The following is an 18,617-nucleotide window of genomic DNA, read 5'->3' as shown; positions in this document are numbered from 1 at the left end:
GATGCCTGTGTATCTATGTGTTTGTGTGTGCGTGTGTGTCTATGTGTTATTTTGTGTGATCTTGAGTTGAAGAAGAATCTTTTCAATAATATAACGGTACAGACGCGGATTTATCATTCACTGTCTCCAAAATGATAAAAAATAAAATGAAAAATATTAACAGACTAGTCAAGAGTAATGTGTCCAACTCATAATATTCTTCTACTGTGTTAAACTGGATCGATCTTGGAAAGTTCTCAAGAAATCTTCTGGTGGGTAAGTAATATCAAATCTGGCAAGATCGACAGTTTCAAAAAAGAAGAGGAAAAGAAAGGACAACAAGTAGAAATTGTGTTCGTCGTTTTAAAATAGCAAACAAATAATACAAAATATTTCCTAATAATGCAATAATAATACTTTTCGTAAGTAAAAGAATTTCCCTTCCTCTCTGCTTTGAATAAAGACTTGAAAACACAAAGTTGTGATTTTATTTCGTTTCCATAGACCGGATATGGCTATTTGGGTAAAAAACAAGAGCGCCAAAATGCAGATGTCGGACTGTTGCTGCGCCATACAATCGAATGTCCAATATTCTAATGACAGGTTGTTCAGTGTCCTGGTGATCGTGTGATCCGTGTTTCACACAACACTATACCCACTGTTCTCGTGGTGAAGCGCTCCGCACCACAGACGGTCTGCAGTTCAGACGAGGGAACTGCAACCACATTGAGCGCTATTGTTTTGGAGTCACATGATCACATCCGGTCTGGGTTTTTATTTACATGTCATTCTGATTTTATATTGACTTACACAACAACAAAAATTAAAAACCAAAACGCCTTTGGGTGTGGGTTTTTTTTTTTTATACCAGCGTCTGAAACGAAAGTAAAATTAATGACAGTGTGATGGTTTCTTTGGTGAGACGAGCGTGAAACTGAAACCTCAAGTCTGTTTATTTACTCATGATTATTAAATTCGGCACCTTTAACTTTTTTATTGTACCATAAATTGTACATTTGTGCAGCGTACCAGTATGTAAAGGTAGTTGTCAAAAAAAGTATACGTAAGTCTAAACTTTGTGCAAAACACCATAGCCTCGCAAAAATAGAGAGATGAAAAAAAAAGTCATTTTGATTGACATAATTCAGTGCAATTAACTTGATGGACAAACCGATCATAGACATGTCAACTGCAGGGCCTCCTTAGAAATTAAAACCTCAAGGCACACAGGATTCGAATAACACACGTTAATAATTAGTTCAGAATTGTTACTATCATAAAGATTTCCGAAAGCTGGCGTGGAATTTGGGATTCGCCATGATTTCCTGTTTTACGCATGCGCACACAGCCCTGTAAGCGATGGAGAAATTCCTTACTTTTAAGCGAGAAGCAGGGTCGGGAGGAAAGTTATTTCGATAAAAGTGTCAATAGAGCTAACTTTATCGATACTTAACATCGTCACTGTCGCTTTATAGTTGCTTACTTCGATCTGCTTTCGGTATCGTCAGTGTGAGCGATTGTCTAACATATAACGAGGAAAGCACATCCTCTTGCTAACTATTAGCCAGATAGCATCAGATAGCTTAGCGTTAGCGATGTCACGTTATGGTGTTTATTAGGTAGTTAGCAAGTTGTCCGACTCAGGTGTTGCAGGTTGTGCATTGCTTACGCTAAACATTTTAGGAAGAGCTGTAAGGAATCATCCCTGATATACGTGCCAATCAAGACTGCTGCCGTGTCGACTGAGTGAGTAACATAAGCTGCGCTATTTGCAATAGCGGTTAACACACTTGTGTTCCTGACAGTCTTAGCGTTACCGTGTTTCAACTTCATCTCTTCAGAGCATTTATATAAAGTTGTCTTTCGTTTTTCCAATGCCTTGTAAACATTGAGATTACAATTAGACTACGACAGTTCCAAGCACACACTACAGGTTTTCTGCTAACGTTTGCCTATGCAATTGTTGGTACGGTAGGTCTCCTTCATTTTACTAACCCTACTATCAGCACCCCGGTAGGTTTTAAATGTCAGCTGTTTTGGTTGAACTTTGGAAAATTTAAGGCAACGAAAGTGTTAGCTCAGTGTGCATCACGTTTACCAGCTGTTGCGTCGTGTAAGGCTGGCTGCCATAAAAAAATAAAAATAAAAATAAAAACATTTGGGGTTTTTATCAGAACTGTCACATGAAATAAAATGTGGAAGATGTTTAGTTAAAAAAAACTAACCAATCGATCGAAAGTGTTTCATGCCATTACACATTCTAAAGCCTTACTTTTTTCTTTAGCATGGGTTTGTCCACTCTATACCTTTGTCGAACACTACATTGCAAAAAAAAATAATAAAGCAATGCTAATAGCAGAAACCACCAGTATTAATTCCGCACTGTTTCATACATTGGGGGGGTGTTTTTCGATTCTCATCAAAACTGTAACCGAGAAACAGATGTTGTAGGTTTTCATCTGCTCTCTTAGCTACAGTCAAAATGTTTTGCACACCAGATGTTACCACAATGTCGATGCATTAGTAATGCCTGTTTGTGCGATGCATGCAAATTCAAATGAAGTTGGACAAGCGGATGGGTGTTTTTTCGGTGGTAAGTAGTTAGCTGCGGTGATTTTTGAGTCTTTCATGACGACAATTATTTTCCCCAAAGAATCATAGGAGCGCAGAGGGGGAAGTACAATGTGTTCTGATTAACGTGCGTCATCCACAGGTGACGCTGTGTGTGTAGGAACCGGCATATGGGACGCTTTATTATCGGTCATTCACAAATTACTTGCTATCAAAATTAATAGTGAGCTATTTTTTGTGTGAGCTCAGAATATCAATTAGGCCGGTGTGTCTTTGAATGTATGAAACATGTAGAAATATGTGAAGAAGTGGTCAGATAATCCTCCATTGTTGATTTTTCCCTTTACCGAGGCCTTGTTGAAAATGTTTCCGGTGTGTGTTAAGTAATAAAAATAGGAAACTTGACCATGGATCTACTTGAAATTGTGTTGGATGGCATAGTAACGCTTGGGTTTTATATAAATGACTGCAGTAGTTGCCTTGAAGGCCTAATGAAGAAGCCTGCAAGTGATTGTAGGACGAACCAAGCATTGGTTCTTAGGAACAAGTCCCTCAAAAGCGGTTCATTGCCCATCACGCTGTAAACTGACTGGGTTGTTTAAGCTGAGGGAGAGGAGGGGCTAAAGATAACAGATTAGCCAGATCACTGGGAGCTCTGGGGCGCATGCGCGGGAGTGTAATAAGGTTCAAGGACACATGTTCCATTTCTCTCATGGTGTTCTGTTGTTTTTAGATAGGGATTTTGATAGTCATGTAATTATTTTCCCAGCTTTTCTCACGAAAAGCAATGCCTCATTGTAGCCCTTTGAGGCAAAATTCATTTTAATGTTTCAAAGGAACCGTTTCTTTCATGATTTCTGAAAGAAATTCGACTTGACAAGTTTTTCGCATGATGACATTTTATGCTTTGCTTTAGCAGATTACTTGAATTTAGTTATTTGATATTACTAACAAAAACTACTCAAAAAGATCCTTCAAATTTGTTGGTAGGATAGATTTCTGGCCAGAACTGACTTGATTAAATTTTTCATAAGATTCCAGATAAAAAGATGGATCAAGGATTTTTTAAAACTGTCTTTTAAAAATTCTGCTATGACTAGGGTTTTTTTTTATTTAACATTTTAATTTAATTCCTTGGGAATAATGCGCAGAGCTTGATTTCTTTATTTAAAAAATTCTGGTAAATTCCGCATCTGTGCAATTTAGTGCTTATCTAATTAAAATCCTCTTCCACCCAGGTCAAATGTATGTCTATTAAAAAAATCCAGTAACCACATCAAAGTGAGCTGGCCAAGAGATTTCAGTGATATGTCACTCTGACACTGCTTTGGTCTGTAGAACAGCACTCAATCTGTCTCAGTTGTGTATGTACGGTAATAACACATAACCATCACCTATCAGTAACCATCACATTCAGTAAGTGATGTCCATGAATGTAGAGTGTAAGTAATTCCGTAAACAAGTTCACAGCTTGCATTAGCGTAATTATTAAAAAAAAGTTATTTCCCTATGGAAATAAAGGATTTATTTGTTTGTATGTATATATGTATATCATTTTGTCAGGGCTGCAGTAACAGAAACAGCAACAAACTAAATTCTATCAATATTAGAAAACCTTTGTCTTCATAAATGTGTGTGTGTTACAAACACACACAACTTATAGACATCATCAGCCTCCCAAAATTTTTATCATCCCTATTCAATTTAATTTCATCTGTCACTTGTAGTGTAATGGTGTATTTATATTGTAATGATGTAGTCAAAGTGTAAGGCTGTACTCATATTGCATGTAGAGCTTAGAGAATTTACATCCTGTGGACCATTTGGACAGATACGGTTTTCAGCACAGGTGTAAGTTAAAAGACTCACTGAGACACCAAAACCTTTGTGTTATACTTTGTAGATACTCATTGATCGCTATATCTTGTAGGAGAGCCTCTTCAGTGGTGTGAATGAGGCAGACATGGCAGACCATACCCCACCTCTGGAGTCCGGCCAGCTTCTCGGCACTGAACTTCCAATCTTGGCTTCACCACCACCCCCTGCCATGGTCAACGGGGAGGGCCCCCAGCAGGTAAGCTTTAGCTCCAGTTTATTTCTGAGTCTCACTTGCTTCTTTGAGCCTGTTGTGGGAAAAACTTGCGCATATCTGCACAGTACCTTTTGGAGTTGTTGACCTCTTCTTTTTCACAATGTCTTCATGAATATTGACATGGCACTTGCCTAATTTTGCAGTGGCATGTGATTTTCATAGTACAGATAGTCCTCAACATACATACATTTGATGTCCAAACATTTAAAGATACCAACATTTGAGGATTCGAACTGAATTCAAAATAAACGCAGGAATCACAAATGACCCTTAAGGGTAGATATTAGAACTATGTATGTATTTTAGTATATATTATTATTATTTATTGTATGGTAACATGATATCATGTGCTTATAATGGTTTTCTGTTGATTTTAATAGTCCAAAACCTGTGGCTGAAAGACATTTTTATTATGTGTTGTTTCTATGATGCTGTTTTTGGTAAGTGTTAGGGAAAACAGTTGTACCTCTACTTACGAAATTAATTAGTTCCAAAAGAAATTACGTAAGTAGAAAATTACGTAAATAGAGACGCGTTTTCCATGCAAATACCCTAATCTGTTCCAAGCCCCCCAAAAATTCCGACATAAATGTTTTATAAAGCATAAAAATGCATCAAAACATGTAACCAATAGATGTTACGATTAGATTATTGCACAATAAATGAGAGTTGTGCATAATGTTAAAAAAAAAAAAAGATGACGTCATTTACCTTTTAACAGCTGTCCCCATTGTTTTTTGCCCTCTTTGGTTCATGCGGTCCTATCTCACGATGCTGAACAACAGAGTGAATTCCAGTCCTCCTTTTGAACTCCAACCACCCACGCAATGCCTTAAACTCCTTAAACTTCCTTTTGTTTTAATAACGTGTCGATTACAGATGCATTACGGCCATATTCTTTGGCGAGATCAACCAAATGCATCCCTTTTTCACGCTTTTCTATGGTCTTTTGCTTTGTTTGTATGGACAAAAAAAAGTTTGTCTTTTCTTTTCCTCTTCGTCACTTTCTTGGGGTCCATAGCGAATACGTCCTCAAAAAGTTATTATATTTACGCAAAACTATCAGAACACGTCATGGGTCGAGGGCAGAATGCCAAAGACACTGCATAAGCAGCACCGATCTAGCGCCACACAGAGGTGGAGTGGCATCCCTCTTAGCCAATGGGATGCCAGGAATATACGTAATAGGTAATAGCCAATGGCAGAGCAGCTATGAGAATGTTGCGTTCAGGAACTTGTGGGAGATTCGAGTATCAGCCGGTACTGTGTTTTTCGTAAGTCAAAATTTCGTAAGTAGAGGCAATATTTCGTAAGTAGAAAATTCAGTAAGTAGAGACATTTGTAAGTAGAGGTACCACAGTAGTACTTTTGTATTTAGAGTGGTAATGGAATTTAAATGACTTCAAATGACGATTATGGATTGAAATTTAATAAATAACAACTTACGAACAACCTTTCAGAACTAATTTTGTTTGTATGTTGAGGACTACCTGTATTATATTCACTTTACAAATTACCATATTACTGTAGGATTCCACTATAATTATCGTTGTGGGACGGCAGGCGCTCTTGTAAGGCGGCAGAGGCTCAGTGGTGGAGCGGGCAGTCCAATGTTCCAAAGATTGGCGGTTCAATTCCCAATCCCGCCCAAAAACAACCGGAGTGTAAGCTGACCGGGGGAGGTGTCAGCTCACCTCCAGAGCACTGCCTAGGCACCCTTAACAAGGCGCCGTCTGCCATTACAAGTTGCTCATTTGGGGCGCTTCACAAAGGGGCTGCCCGCCACTCTACTTCCTCTGCTTGCCTACAGGCCCCCTTTTGTGTGTGTGTGTGTGCGCTACAAATTAACATGTATGCATGTGTTTGAAGTACAGTACGCCCTCATTCCTTGCGGTTAATGCGTCCCAGGAACTACACGTGATTAATGAATTCTGCGATGGAGCAAGGAACTATTTATTATTCATGATAAACATTTATGAACCCTCTCCATGTTGATATTAAATGATATTAAACCACCTTCTATCTGCATTACCCTTTCCCACACTCTCATCGACTGTTTAAAGCACTTTTGTGTCCCACATAAGTCCGAGACTCACGGAATAGAGGGTACTTCCGGATGTTGTCAGCCAATAGAATGCACGTATGGTATCATGTGACTGCCTAACAAAAATCTGTGATGAGGTGAAGTCACGACCTTTGATGCGTGAATGCGCGAGAGCGCACTTTATTTACTAACCAGAGTGTGCTCTTAATTGCCCTTTGGGGATCAGATCAGTATATAAAAATAGATTAAAAAAAAAGTTACTACAGTGTTCAAAATACAATATGTTTAAAGCAGGATTTAACTTGCAATAGAGCTCATTGCGCAGACAGATCATTGGGATGTTGGGATCATTGGGATCGCTTGAAGTGAAGAACATTATCTCAATGCCGTATTTTATTATCGCCATTCAACGTACAAGTCATAAAATATATCCTGTAAGGGGAAGCAGTATATATATCAACACTTGTTTTCAAAACTTTCAGGCTTATAATGTTGTCTGACAACACTGTGAAACAGAGAAACACATCTGTCTGGATCTGTCTGTGTCTCTGTAGTTTCAGTAGAAAACAGACTGATTTTAATAATTTTCGCCCCTCCAGATGCATGATTGGTTGAATGATAACATTTTTTTAATAGCTTTAAATTCATGGATAGGACACATTTTTCTCTGCAGTAAGGGTTAATGTTGGTATACAGTAGAGGCATGAACTAGTTGAACTTACTGCAGTATTTCCTCCTTTATCATTGCGTGGCAGCTGAGTGACTCCTCGAGGAAAAACCCTTGTTAATTTTTTTGGATATCCCCTATTACTGATTTTACTGTTTAAGGGTGGAGCTCATTGGTACCTGTCTCACTCCACCATTTTGTGTGTGTGTGTGTGTGTGTGTGTGTGTGTGTGTGTGTGTGTGTGTGTGTGTGTGTGTGTGTGTGTGCGTGCATTGTTTCATAATTATTGGATATGTGAACAACCTATCCTAGCAAAATCAATCGCCCTCTTGTGTCTACCATACTAGGACACATTTGTGATTTTAACTTGTTTGATAATGAAGGAAGTTTTGATGTTCCTTCAAATTCTTAATCTCCCATCGCCAGTAGTGTTAAGATTTCATTATTTGTTGGAATCTGAACTGAATTAAAAGATAAAAATCTAAAAGTTTTCTTGTTGTTCATTTATAGAAAATTAAAACCATTGGCATTTCTTTTGTGTCAAGCAGAAAATGTAAAATGATATGCTTTAGATAACTTCCTGACTTGACATCTCTAACACTGTTGTTCAGTCTTACTGCATGCTGCCACCTGCTGTAGCAGAGTGTGTACATGATGTACCTGTTGAGTGAGTCAAAGCAATGTGACCTCATACATCAGTTGCACTTGTTACAATTACATCAGATAATACCCAGTGTACATTTCCTAATGTAGGGACTGAAATATATCACGCATCAGTTTTGTGTTGTTCACATTTATTGTCACAACTGTTTACACACACACACACACACACACACACACACACACACACACACACACACACACACACACACACACACACACACACACACACACACACACACACACACACACACACACACACACACACACACACACGTCTTCCTGTGTGTGTTCATACAGATATGGTTTTTTTTTTAATTTATGTGATAGGCGACAGGTGGTTGATGGTTACTAACCAAGCCTCCTTTACTTTTACAGCAGCTTTTGCTTTATGGATGCAGGATATGAGATAATATTCTGCACCATCTCATGTATTAAGAGCTAGATTGAGTGACTCTGATGAGCCAGAGTGAGTCATCTTGATGGTCATCATTTTGATTTGCTTAACTTTCCATGACTTTGTTGGGCTCAGTATGGAACCTAGTGATATTTGTTGCGTCATTTCCTTGGTCTTCGGCAATTTGTCTAAATAAGACTTGCTAATGTTAGCGTGGCTCTGTAAACGTGTTTTTCAAGCCACCTTGTAATTTTCCACTGTGGAAAAAACTGCTTTGTTCACATAGAGATCATATTTTGCCAGTCGTGTGGGGTTGGGAGGGTTTTCTCATGGAATTCAGTTACCTTACCACCTCCCACAAAGGTTACCTGATTACCTGTACATGAGAGGAATGAAACGCTGTTGTTCTGTTCTGGCTCACATTATCACCCTCCTGCTCACACCAATTTGAGACACTGCCTGCTCATGATAGCTGAAATTTCCTGAAATATGTTCCTATGAGGTGGAATAACAACTGTCGCATAGCACTGAGCGGTTCCTCTGCTCATATATAAAAAAAAAAAATCACAGCTTGATGTTTTTTCGTCTTAGACATGCAAAGACATAGCAATACTTCATGATCCACAAATACATATATATAGAAAAGAAATTGCTATCTATAAATCTATATTGTTTACCTATATTGCTTTTATACATTTGACTTAATGTTAATAAAGTAATAATTAGCCATGATTTTTTGTTCATTTTGGCAGCTCATTTGGACAAAACTGGCTACTTTGCAGTCAAAATAATACATGCAACATGTATTATAATACATGTTGCTAATACATGCAAACACTGTGTTTCTTTGTTTCCCAGCCATTTGAGACAATATTTGTTGACGTGAAAGAATCATGAAAAAAAATGTGTAACCTGTTCATCAAACTATGCTAACAACAAAACAACAGAAATAATAATAATAACAACAACAATGACATAACAATATTAACAACAACAACAACAATATTATTATTGTTAATTACAATATTAATAACAATAATAATAATAATAATAATAATGATAGGGTGGCACAGTACCGTAGTGCTGTTGCCACACAGCAAGGCAGTTCCCGGTTTGAGTCCCAGTCTGCAAACTTTGCATGTTCTCCCCATGTCTGCGTGGGTTCTCTCTGGGTTCCTCGGCTTCCTCCCATCTCCAAAAACATGCACTTCAGGTGAACAGTGGAACAATGGAATGAGCGGGTCATGAAGATGAATGAATAATAATAGTAATAATACTAAAATTAAAAACAATAATGCACACTCGGCGGGCGGCACGGTGGCGCAGTGGTTAGCGCTGCTGCCTCACAACACGGCGGACCTGGGTTCGAGTCCCGCTCTGTGCGGAGTTCGCATGCTCTCCCCGTGTCTGCGTGGGTTCTCTCCGGGTTCTCCGGCTTCCTCTCACCTCCAACAGCATGCGCTTCAGGTTGATTGGCCGGTCCCAAATTGGCCATAGGGGTGTGTGTGTGTGTGAATGGTTGTTTGTTTGTTTCTATGTGGCTCCGCGGTGCACTGGCGTCGTGCCCGGAGTGTCCCCCGCCTCACGCCCTGAGACTGCCAGGATAGGCACTGGCTACCCCGCGACCTGCGTTAGCGGATTAAGCGGGTTGGAAAATGAATGAATGAATGAATGGCATGAGCATTGGTTGTGCAGATTATGACCATGTTTCCTGACCATGTTTGCTTGATTATTAAATTTTGGATTTGTTTTTTTTCTTTGTTTGGTGTCCTTTTAGTACAGTAATCACTAAAAAGGTTTGCTCATTTAGAGCTATGCTTCCTTAACTTTATGGTATGGTAACCATGTAAGTCTAACACACACTGCAGGCTCTCAATACACATTATTACTTGCGTGTACCAGGCATGGATTTACAATGCATGCTATGGTCTGCAGAATCGTAAACTGAAAAAAATAAGGGTGTGCCAATGTAGATTCAGGAAGGAAAATGGTCAGTGATAAGATGTCATTTTGACCAGTTACCATGACATGTACGTTTATTCATTAAAACACCAGTAGAACTAGACATAATGCATTAACAAATGTCACAAATTACGTAATAAAAAAGTTCCACTGAACATTATTTAAGACATTTCGGGGCTATTGTTGTAATTATTGCAGTGAATAAAATGAAGCATGTGTGTGTTGTGTGTCTGTAGAGGTGAGTAAATATCATGACAGCTGCAGAGTGGGAATCAGGAACCGCTGGAGGGTTCTGGGCCCTGACAGAGCAAGGCAGGAATGTGGTGACAGTGAAGACAATTCACAATGATGGCATTTGTGACCTTTAGTGGAAGTAGTGTAGCTTCAAGGAAAATTGTCCTTGGTTTCTTTATCTTTTGGCTTGGTGTTAACCCTCTGTTTGACCAATTATTCTGATTCAGAGAGGAAGTTATTGTCTTGAGGTCTTTACCTGAGATGATTCCTTTTTCAGAGATGACTGTGTTATGATTCTGTAGTTTCATCCATTTTAGCACCCTCCCCTTCAGTTCTTGTTATTTCATTTCTAGCAAAATTGATAATGGATGAATCACTCTGTTCTTGTAAATTTTAAGCTGAACCTCACAACCTGTTGTCTCTGCTAATGCTTATGCATAATCAGTTTCAGACAGATCTGGAATTTTGTAACTGCCTTGGTTAGAGATGGTCTCCAAGCTATGCAGTCTCATTATATACACTCACTAGTTATTTGAAAAGATTTTTCTTTTCCTTCAACTAAAAATCAGCAATACTAGATAAATACGTATTAGAAATAAAAACGCTATTTGCGTCATCATGGCTGAGATGGCAAATAGATGTCCAAAAATAAAGAACTTCTGACCCTTAGCAATTTTGCAAAGCAGTTAAATGCATTTCACATCAAAATATTAACATTGACATAATATGTAAATCTAAATTCTTGTGAGTTTTATCAGTAGATTTTCCACCTCATCAACGTTGTAGCATAAATGGTCTATGTCAGGCATCAGTAAATGGCCGACCGCGGTCCTGATCTAGACCAAGTGATGGTTCTCTTCGGACCCGTGACCACAACAATAGATTTTTTGGGGCATTTTTACTGACAGTTGCGGCCAAAGACGGCGGCCGCTGCTGCTCTGGTTAATATGGAAGTAGCACCACTCAGTTCAGTCAGTCAGATCGTTTGTTTACCTGTGTGGTCAGCGCACCTGGAAGTGCCACTACCTTTGTGAGCTTACTGGTACAGCAGAGCACAGAGGAAGGGAGACAGTGAGGACAGCATAGCTTGCTCCAAACAAAGGAAGCTTAATGAGGAAAACTGCTGGTTAACAATGAGTGGACAAAATTTTTTTATTCTTTCGTCATGTGGCATTCATTAAAAATGATAACATTAAGTGCCACTACGAAACAAAGCACTGAGATTTTGAGCAAAGTTATCCCCTGTAGTCCGAGCTTAGGGAAAATAACGGAGGAAAATGCAAACAAACGTTCACTAAAAAGTCATAGTGGATTTGGAGCAACATAAAAAATCTGTTGGTGATGGCACAGTTGTGAAGGAGTGCTTAAATGCTGTTGTTGAGACAAAGATGAGATGTGTAAAATAATCAAACAAATCTTGAAGTCAGCTTCAACAGCAACCAGAAAATCAGTAATATTAACAGCTTGATGCAGCTATTCAGAGAGCACCATATCGTTGCTCTTTGATGAGTCTGTAGATGTTACTGGTAATGTCCAGCTTTTGCCACTATGAAACACACACAAGAGGAGAGGACATACAGGCAGCAGTAAAAGTGTAAATTAAGAAGTTTGCTTTCTTCCTAGCCTATCAATGTGTTGAATAACTTGGCTGAATTGGTCGACCATGTGGAAAGAGAAGAGGTGTAATTCAGAGACTTTCGATGACACAGATTCTTTTGAAAGTATATTCAGACGTTGTGGTTGCTTCTGGAGATTATGCATATCAGAGAAGAGCGTACTACTGGCTGTGTCAGAGGTCGATGTTCTCCAGTTGCTCTTCTTAAAGGTTTTTTGAAAAAAAATACTCTCACTAATTTGATAATTTGATCTTTTAATCAGCCATGCAAATAATTCTGCTCTGAAAATTTGAAGGATCTTTCAGTGCCAAATTTTTTAGGTATAGCTTCGAATAAAATTTGCGGGGTGGTATGAGCATCTTCTTCTTCAGTTCCAAATTCCTCTGTAATTTTCCATGTTATTCAAAAATAAGAATATTATTACTGACACCCTTGGTGACTTGAGCTGAGATTGTAAAATGAAAAAGAAAAAAATAGAAATGCAGAAACCTGCTGTTTGATCTAGGTTTGGAAAAGCACACAACATTAAATAGTAAATATACAAAGTGAGCAGGAAGCACACTGACCTGAAGCTGTGGTCTGCTTATGGCCATGTGCCGTCCGTGGGATACTGTCGGTTATTGTTGCTGTGCGATATTGAGACCTAGCTTCTTCCTCACCCGTGGTTGGTGTTGGCCTTTCATTACCATAGTTAGACTCAGGCGGCATTTCCTTTGACTTTTATTTATCAGGAGAAATGTTTGAGAATCAGTTCCCGTTTGTAAACATACCCCACGCAAAGTGTTGGAACACTTTGAACAATAATGCAACCCACTGCGTTTGTCTCCTGGTCAGCCAGTAAATCATCTGTGAAAACGAGTGAGCCCACTGTTTGTCCATTTTTGTGAAGAGGTAGACAACATGTGACTCAGCAGTGTTATGGACACTATTTGAGTGAGTGGGACAAATCACATTTTACTGCATCAATTGTGTGAACCAATATCGAGAAAATCAAGTAAATATTTCATTTGATCAAGGCATACATTTTATTTTAGTTTGTATGAATAAAAAGTAATCATCCATTATAAACAGCGTGCTGTATGTTATTGCAGGAATTAGACAAAGATTTTATGCCAAATATTTTAATTGTTTTAGTCTCATGTTTATAATAAACAAAATGACTGAATTGCTGGTGGAAAACAAATCTGAGGTGTCAGTCTATCAACTTGGGTGTCAGTTGAGCATGGTCTGAGTGATATGTGTCCTACTTTTGTGGCATATGCTTTCAAGGGTCAAGATTCATTGTCTTTCTTTCAACTACAGTATTTATACACAAACACATGTGCCATCAGCTGTGGGGAAACGGTTCTTTCTTGATGAGATCTGACTCTGACGAGATTTTTCCTGTGTCGTTAGGCTCCTTTTTCCTGTCCACCCAGCTGCTATGTCACATCAACACACAGCAAACAATTAAGAGGAACAAATAGTGAGAAACCTGAACTCTGAGTCATCAATGGATGAGAAACGTCAGAGCTGAAAGCCATAAAAACAAGCCCAATCTACTGGGTTAAAAATGTAGTGTGTGGCACATCTGACTATGGTAAATGATGTACATTCTTTGGACTTGGATACAACAAAAAGCAAATCTTTACAATGATGGCAATATGGTATATCCTTTATGTAGTTGGCTAAACTGTTCTACGAATTTGTAGCCGTGCAGCATATTTTTCAAAACTCATCAGTGACAACCGTAGCAATCCAAAAATTATTATTTCAACAATTGATTGTTTAATCAATACCATTTTTAATAGCACAAATACTATGTCATCCTACTCAAAGTGTGAGGAATTTGCAGCCCATTTTAATACTAAAATAGATACAATAAGATCAAACTTCTCCCACTGTCAAACATTGGATTCTAACACCAATGAATCTCTCGTTGCAAGTGGGGAAACACTAGAAAAATTTGTCCTGGTTGATGCTGAGTTGTTGATAAAGGTGATTTCTCAACTTAAACTCACAACCTGTTTTTTAGATCCCATCCCCACACTCTTTTTTAAATAAATGTATGGCTTTTTGGATCATGATTTGCTCAACATTATTAATGCTTCACTTCAGATGGGTGTTTTCCCATCCTTTGTCAAAACTGCCATAGCAAAACCCCTTCTGAAGAGAAGAAATTTAAATCCATCAGTCCTCAGTACTTACAGACCTGTATCTAATCTGCCATTTTTAAGTAAGATTTTAGAAAAAATTGTTTTTAATCAGTTGAATGATTTTTTTTAAAGTCTCATAATATTTTTGAAAAATATTAATCTGGTTTTTACAGTACAGAAACAGCAAAAAATATCCATCTGGCCCAACACAGTGCAGAGACAGCATTAACAAAAGTTGTCAGTGACTTAAGGTGCAATATGGACATAAGGAAACGTTCTTGTTTTGACTAACCTTAGTGCAGCGTTCGACACAGTTGACCACGATATTCTCCTGGACAGACTTTATACCCTGATTGGCATTTCTGGTTCTGTTTTAATTGGTTTAAGTCATATCTTAGCGGAAGATAATTTTTATGAGCATGGACGAATATTCCTCTAAGAACTATGAACTGAAGTGTGGTGTCCCACAAGGCTCAATTTTAGATTCAACTCTTTTTGATCTTTACATGTTACCACTGTTGGCGAGGGGCTCAGAATAGAGCCGCTGCTCCTTCGCATGGAAATGAGTCAGTTGAGGTGGTTTGGGCATCTGGTGTGGATGCCTCTGGGACGCCTCCCTAGGGAGATGTTTTTGGCACGTCCAGCTAGGAGGAGACCTCGGGGCAGACCCAGGACCAGGTGGAGGGATTATATCTCAACACTGGCCTGGGAACGCCTTGGGATCCCCCAGTCAGAGCTGGTGGATGTGGCTGGGGAAAGGGAAGTTTGAGGCTCCCTGTTGAAGCTGCTGCCCCGCGACCCGACTACGGATAAGTGGTGGAAGATGGATGGATGGATGTTACCACTGGGGGATGTCATCAGGAGGCATGGCATTAATCTCCATAGTTATGCTGATGACACACAGCTTTACATAGTCGTGTCCCCTGATGACACTGGCCCAATAGATGCCCTTTAAGAATGCATTTTAGATATTAAATTATGGATGGGAGGTAACTTCTTACAGCTCAACCACGACAAAACAGAAGTACTTGTCATCGGTCCTGATGTACACACTTCTGAGCAGGTAAAAAAAAACCTTGGTGTTATTCTAGATTCCAAATTAAATTTTAATGCTCATATCAAAAGTACGGTTAAAAGTGGTTTTTATCATCTAAAGAACATTGCCAGGGTAAGGCCATTTTTATCCCAAACCAACACAAAGACACTAACGCATGCTTTCGTCACTTGTAGAATAGATTACTGCAAGGCTCTTCCTTCTGGTCTCTCTAAATAAAGCATTACTCCATTGCAACATCTCCAAAACTCAGCTGCTCGAGTTCTGACGGGGACCAGAAAGAGAGTTCACATTACACCAATTTTAAAGTCACCTGTACGCTTCAAAATCAATTTTAAGATCCTTTTAATGTTTTTTTAAAGCTCTTTATGGTCTTGGTCCTAATTATCTGATTTGTTCTTAACATACTGTATATGCCCTCTAGATCTCTCAGGTTTTCAGGCACTCCCCTTTTAATTACTCCAAAAGTTTTAACCAGAATATGTGGCAAGGCCTCTTTTTACCATTATGGCCCTCGGATTGCCTCAGGACCTGAGGAAAACAAGAAAATGTGGACATTTTTAAAAGCAAACTCAAGACCCACCTTTTTAACTTGGCTTTTAACTAAACATGTACAGTGTATTTATGTATTTAATTTCTTTATTATTATTGCTTTTAACCTTTTAGCCTGGCTCGTAATTGAATCTTACTTATATTATTAGTCACTGATTTATTTATTTTACTTTGTTAGACTGTTTTTTTAATGGAATTTTATTTAATTATTTTTACCTCTTTAGCCCGGCCTCTAACCTCAGTTTACTTGTTTTATTACTTTTAATTACAGTATTGAATTTTAATCTATTCATTCATCTTTTATCTCCATATCTATTAACTTCTCTCTGGTGTTTCCTAACTTCAAAGTGGCGAATGCAGGATAGTGTTTCCTTTATGTTGTGACCTTGTCAGTGTTTTTAAATTTGTGTGTGTGTGTGTGTGTGTGTGTGTGTGTGTGTGTGTGTGTGTGTGTGTGTGTGTGTGTGTGTGTGTGTGTTGGGGAATAGGGGGGATATTGTGTAAACTGTTTTTGTATTTTTATGTTAAGCACTTTGGGCTACTCACTTTGTATGAAAAGTGCTTTATAAATTAAGTTTGATTGAGTGATTGATGAATGTGATAAAAAAAAAACCTTTCTTCCACACTTAGTCATCTGTGTGAAATGTAACCTTTGTGGTATCCCAACACTGTTACAGGGTCCATATAGTTTCTGATATATTACTTAATTTTTCGCAACACACAAAATTATAGACAGAGGCTTTACTTTCGCAAAGCTTGAAGGAATTTTTAAGTACCACTGCAAATTCAGATTTCATAAGCTTAGCTTCAGGCACACATTAATTCTTGGCTTGTATATGGACAAGAGTATTTGTCATTGACAATAGCCTTAAGCAAATCTTTTCTGGCAATTATGCATACATTTATCGGTGTTTTTCAAAATAATAGCTTTGTTTCTCTTTGTAAATAACTTGTAGAGCATGCTTCTAAAAAACTATAGTCATTTAATGGCTGATACAAGGGTAACATAGCAAGGCTATTTTTTGTAAGTTGGTGGTGAAATGAATAAACGGTCTTAATATAAATTTATGAAAATACCCTAAAATGTCTTAGTACCAGTCTATTTTCTAAAAAACAAAAACCTAAATCCCAATAAATGTATCCTAATATTTCTTATTTCTTTTTTTTTTCTTTCCGGACATGTTATTACAGCAGACTTTACCTTTGTCAGATTTGTAACTTCAACAACAACATCCGAAAAAGAAAAAAGGGTTGTTTGGTAGAAGCCATTTGGCTTTATTTGGCTTCAGTTTTTGCTGTCAATATGTAATGAATAACAAATAATGAAATGGTGTAACTTAATAACATACATAAGTAGATAGAGATATACAGTATTTCATACGTAGATATATCGATTGATGGATAGACAGATGTAGATAAATAAAATGCATATGATAGAAATTTGACCAACTATAAAAAAGACAGAAATATTAAGGATATCTATGCTTGTTTCCACTCCTCTATGTCTATGATCTTGTTTATTACATTGACACTATCATATGTTCTATGATACTGATACTCAGATTCTGTTCAAGAAAAAAAAACATGCTTGACAAAAATAAGATTTTAGTTGCAGTTTAAAAGCTCAAATGTTTTTCTTGCTTCTATCTCTTTAATTCTGAGCTCAAAATTGCTTTAACAATACGACCCACCTCGAGGTGCTTCATTGGTCCATAACATGGAAAATTAGTGCTTTGATGGGTAAATTTTGCATGGCATCATTGAACAAACTTTTTTTTTGTTTTTGTTTTTTTAAATCAGCTGATTCTCAGGGGGTCACGTCAGAGGCACTGATTGATTTTTGTGTGTGTGTGTAATGATTATTGCAAGCTACGTTTTTGTTGCTGTAGAAATGGTCTTTGTTTTGTCAGTGGGCTGCTTTGTAATCTATTAAGACCATAAAGAACCCAAGGGTGCCTTTGTCGCCAGTGCTGGAGCTTTGCAATTGAACTGCCATAACCTCATCTCTTTTCACATCGATTTGAGTATTAAGACTGGGTTTATGGCATGTTGTTCACTGAATGGGCGAGAGAGCCATGGAGAGGATGAGGGGGAGGTAGAGAAGGGAGGGAGGGAGCGGGACTGTAGCGTAGTCGTATGTGTCAGCCTCAGAGCTGCGTGGGTCGCTCTGCTCCCTCACGCCATTGTTGTTGTTGTGAAAAAAAGGCAGAACAAAGGACTCCCCATGCTACGGAACCCTTATATCTTTGCCGGCTCAGCTGTGTTATGATCACGCCCTGGTGGAATGCTATTGAAATTAACCATTTCAAGGAGCACAACAGGCATTAACTGAACTGGCACACAGTCAGTGGCAAAGGCAGAAGGAAACTGAATAGCAAACAGATGTGAGGCATCATCCAGTCTCTCTTGTAACTGTGGTCCTGTTTTCATGGGTTCAGCTACCTGCTTTTGCAAAGAGTGGCCACTGCTGATAAGGTTTCAGTCTCTTCTCTGAAGGTTTGGCGCATACATCGCTGTGGCTTATTTGTTGAAGGGGTTGCTGTGGATACTGACGGTAGGGAAGCTGCACTGGAGCCAGAAGCAAGAGTGAACAAGCCGTCTTCTGCAGCGAGTGCCTCCATGGACCATATGAGACTGAACCAGGCTGAGCAACT

The 18,617-nt window shown here is 38.5% G+C and overlaps 1 protein-coding gene across 2 annotated transcripts in view; it reads left to right on the top strand.

The window, feature by feature from the left end:
- The first annotated feature begins 1,332 nt into the window (after nucleotides 1-1,332).
- fndc3a (fibronectin type III domain containing 3A) overlaps nucleotides 1,333-18,617 on the top strand; it is a 55,447-nt gene continuing 38,162 nt past the window's right edge. For both annotated transcript variants that reach the window (XM_068316829.1, XM_068316828.1), the window contains exons 1-2: nucleotides 1,333-1,725; nucleotides 4,481-4,624. In XM_068316829.1, the coding sequence (XP_068172930.1) occupies nucleotides 4,514-4,624 (111 nt within the window). In that variant the 5' untranslated portion in view covers nucleotides 1,333-1,725; nucleotides 4,481-4,513. The remainder of the gene's footprint in view (nucleotides 1,726-4,480; nucleotides 4,625-18,617) is intronic.

This window comes from Antennarius striatus, chromosome 6, assembly GCF_040054535.1.
Source record: "Antennarius striatus isolate MH-2024 chromosome 6, ASM4005453v1, whole genome shotgun sequence".
Taxonomy (NCBI): domain Eukaryota; kingdom Metazoa; phylum Chordata; class Actinopteri; order Lophiiformes; family Antennariidae; genus Antennarius; species Antennarius striatus.
The sequence above is the reverse complement of the archived record's forward strand: the minus strand, read 5'-3'. Positions and strand labels throughout refer to the sequence as shown.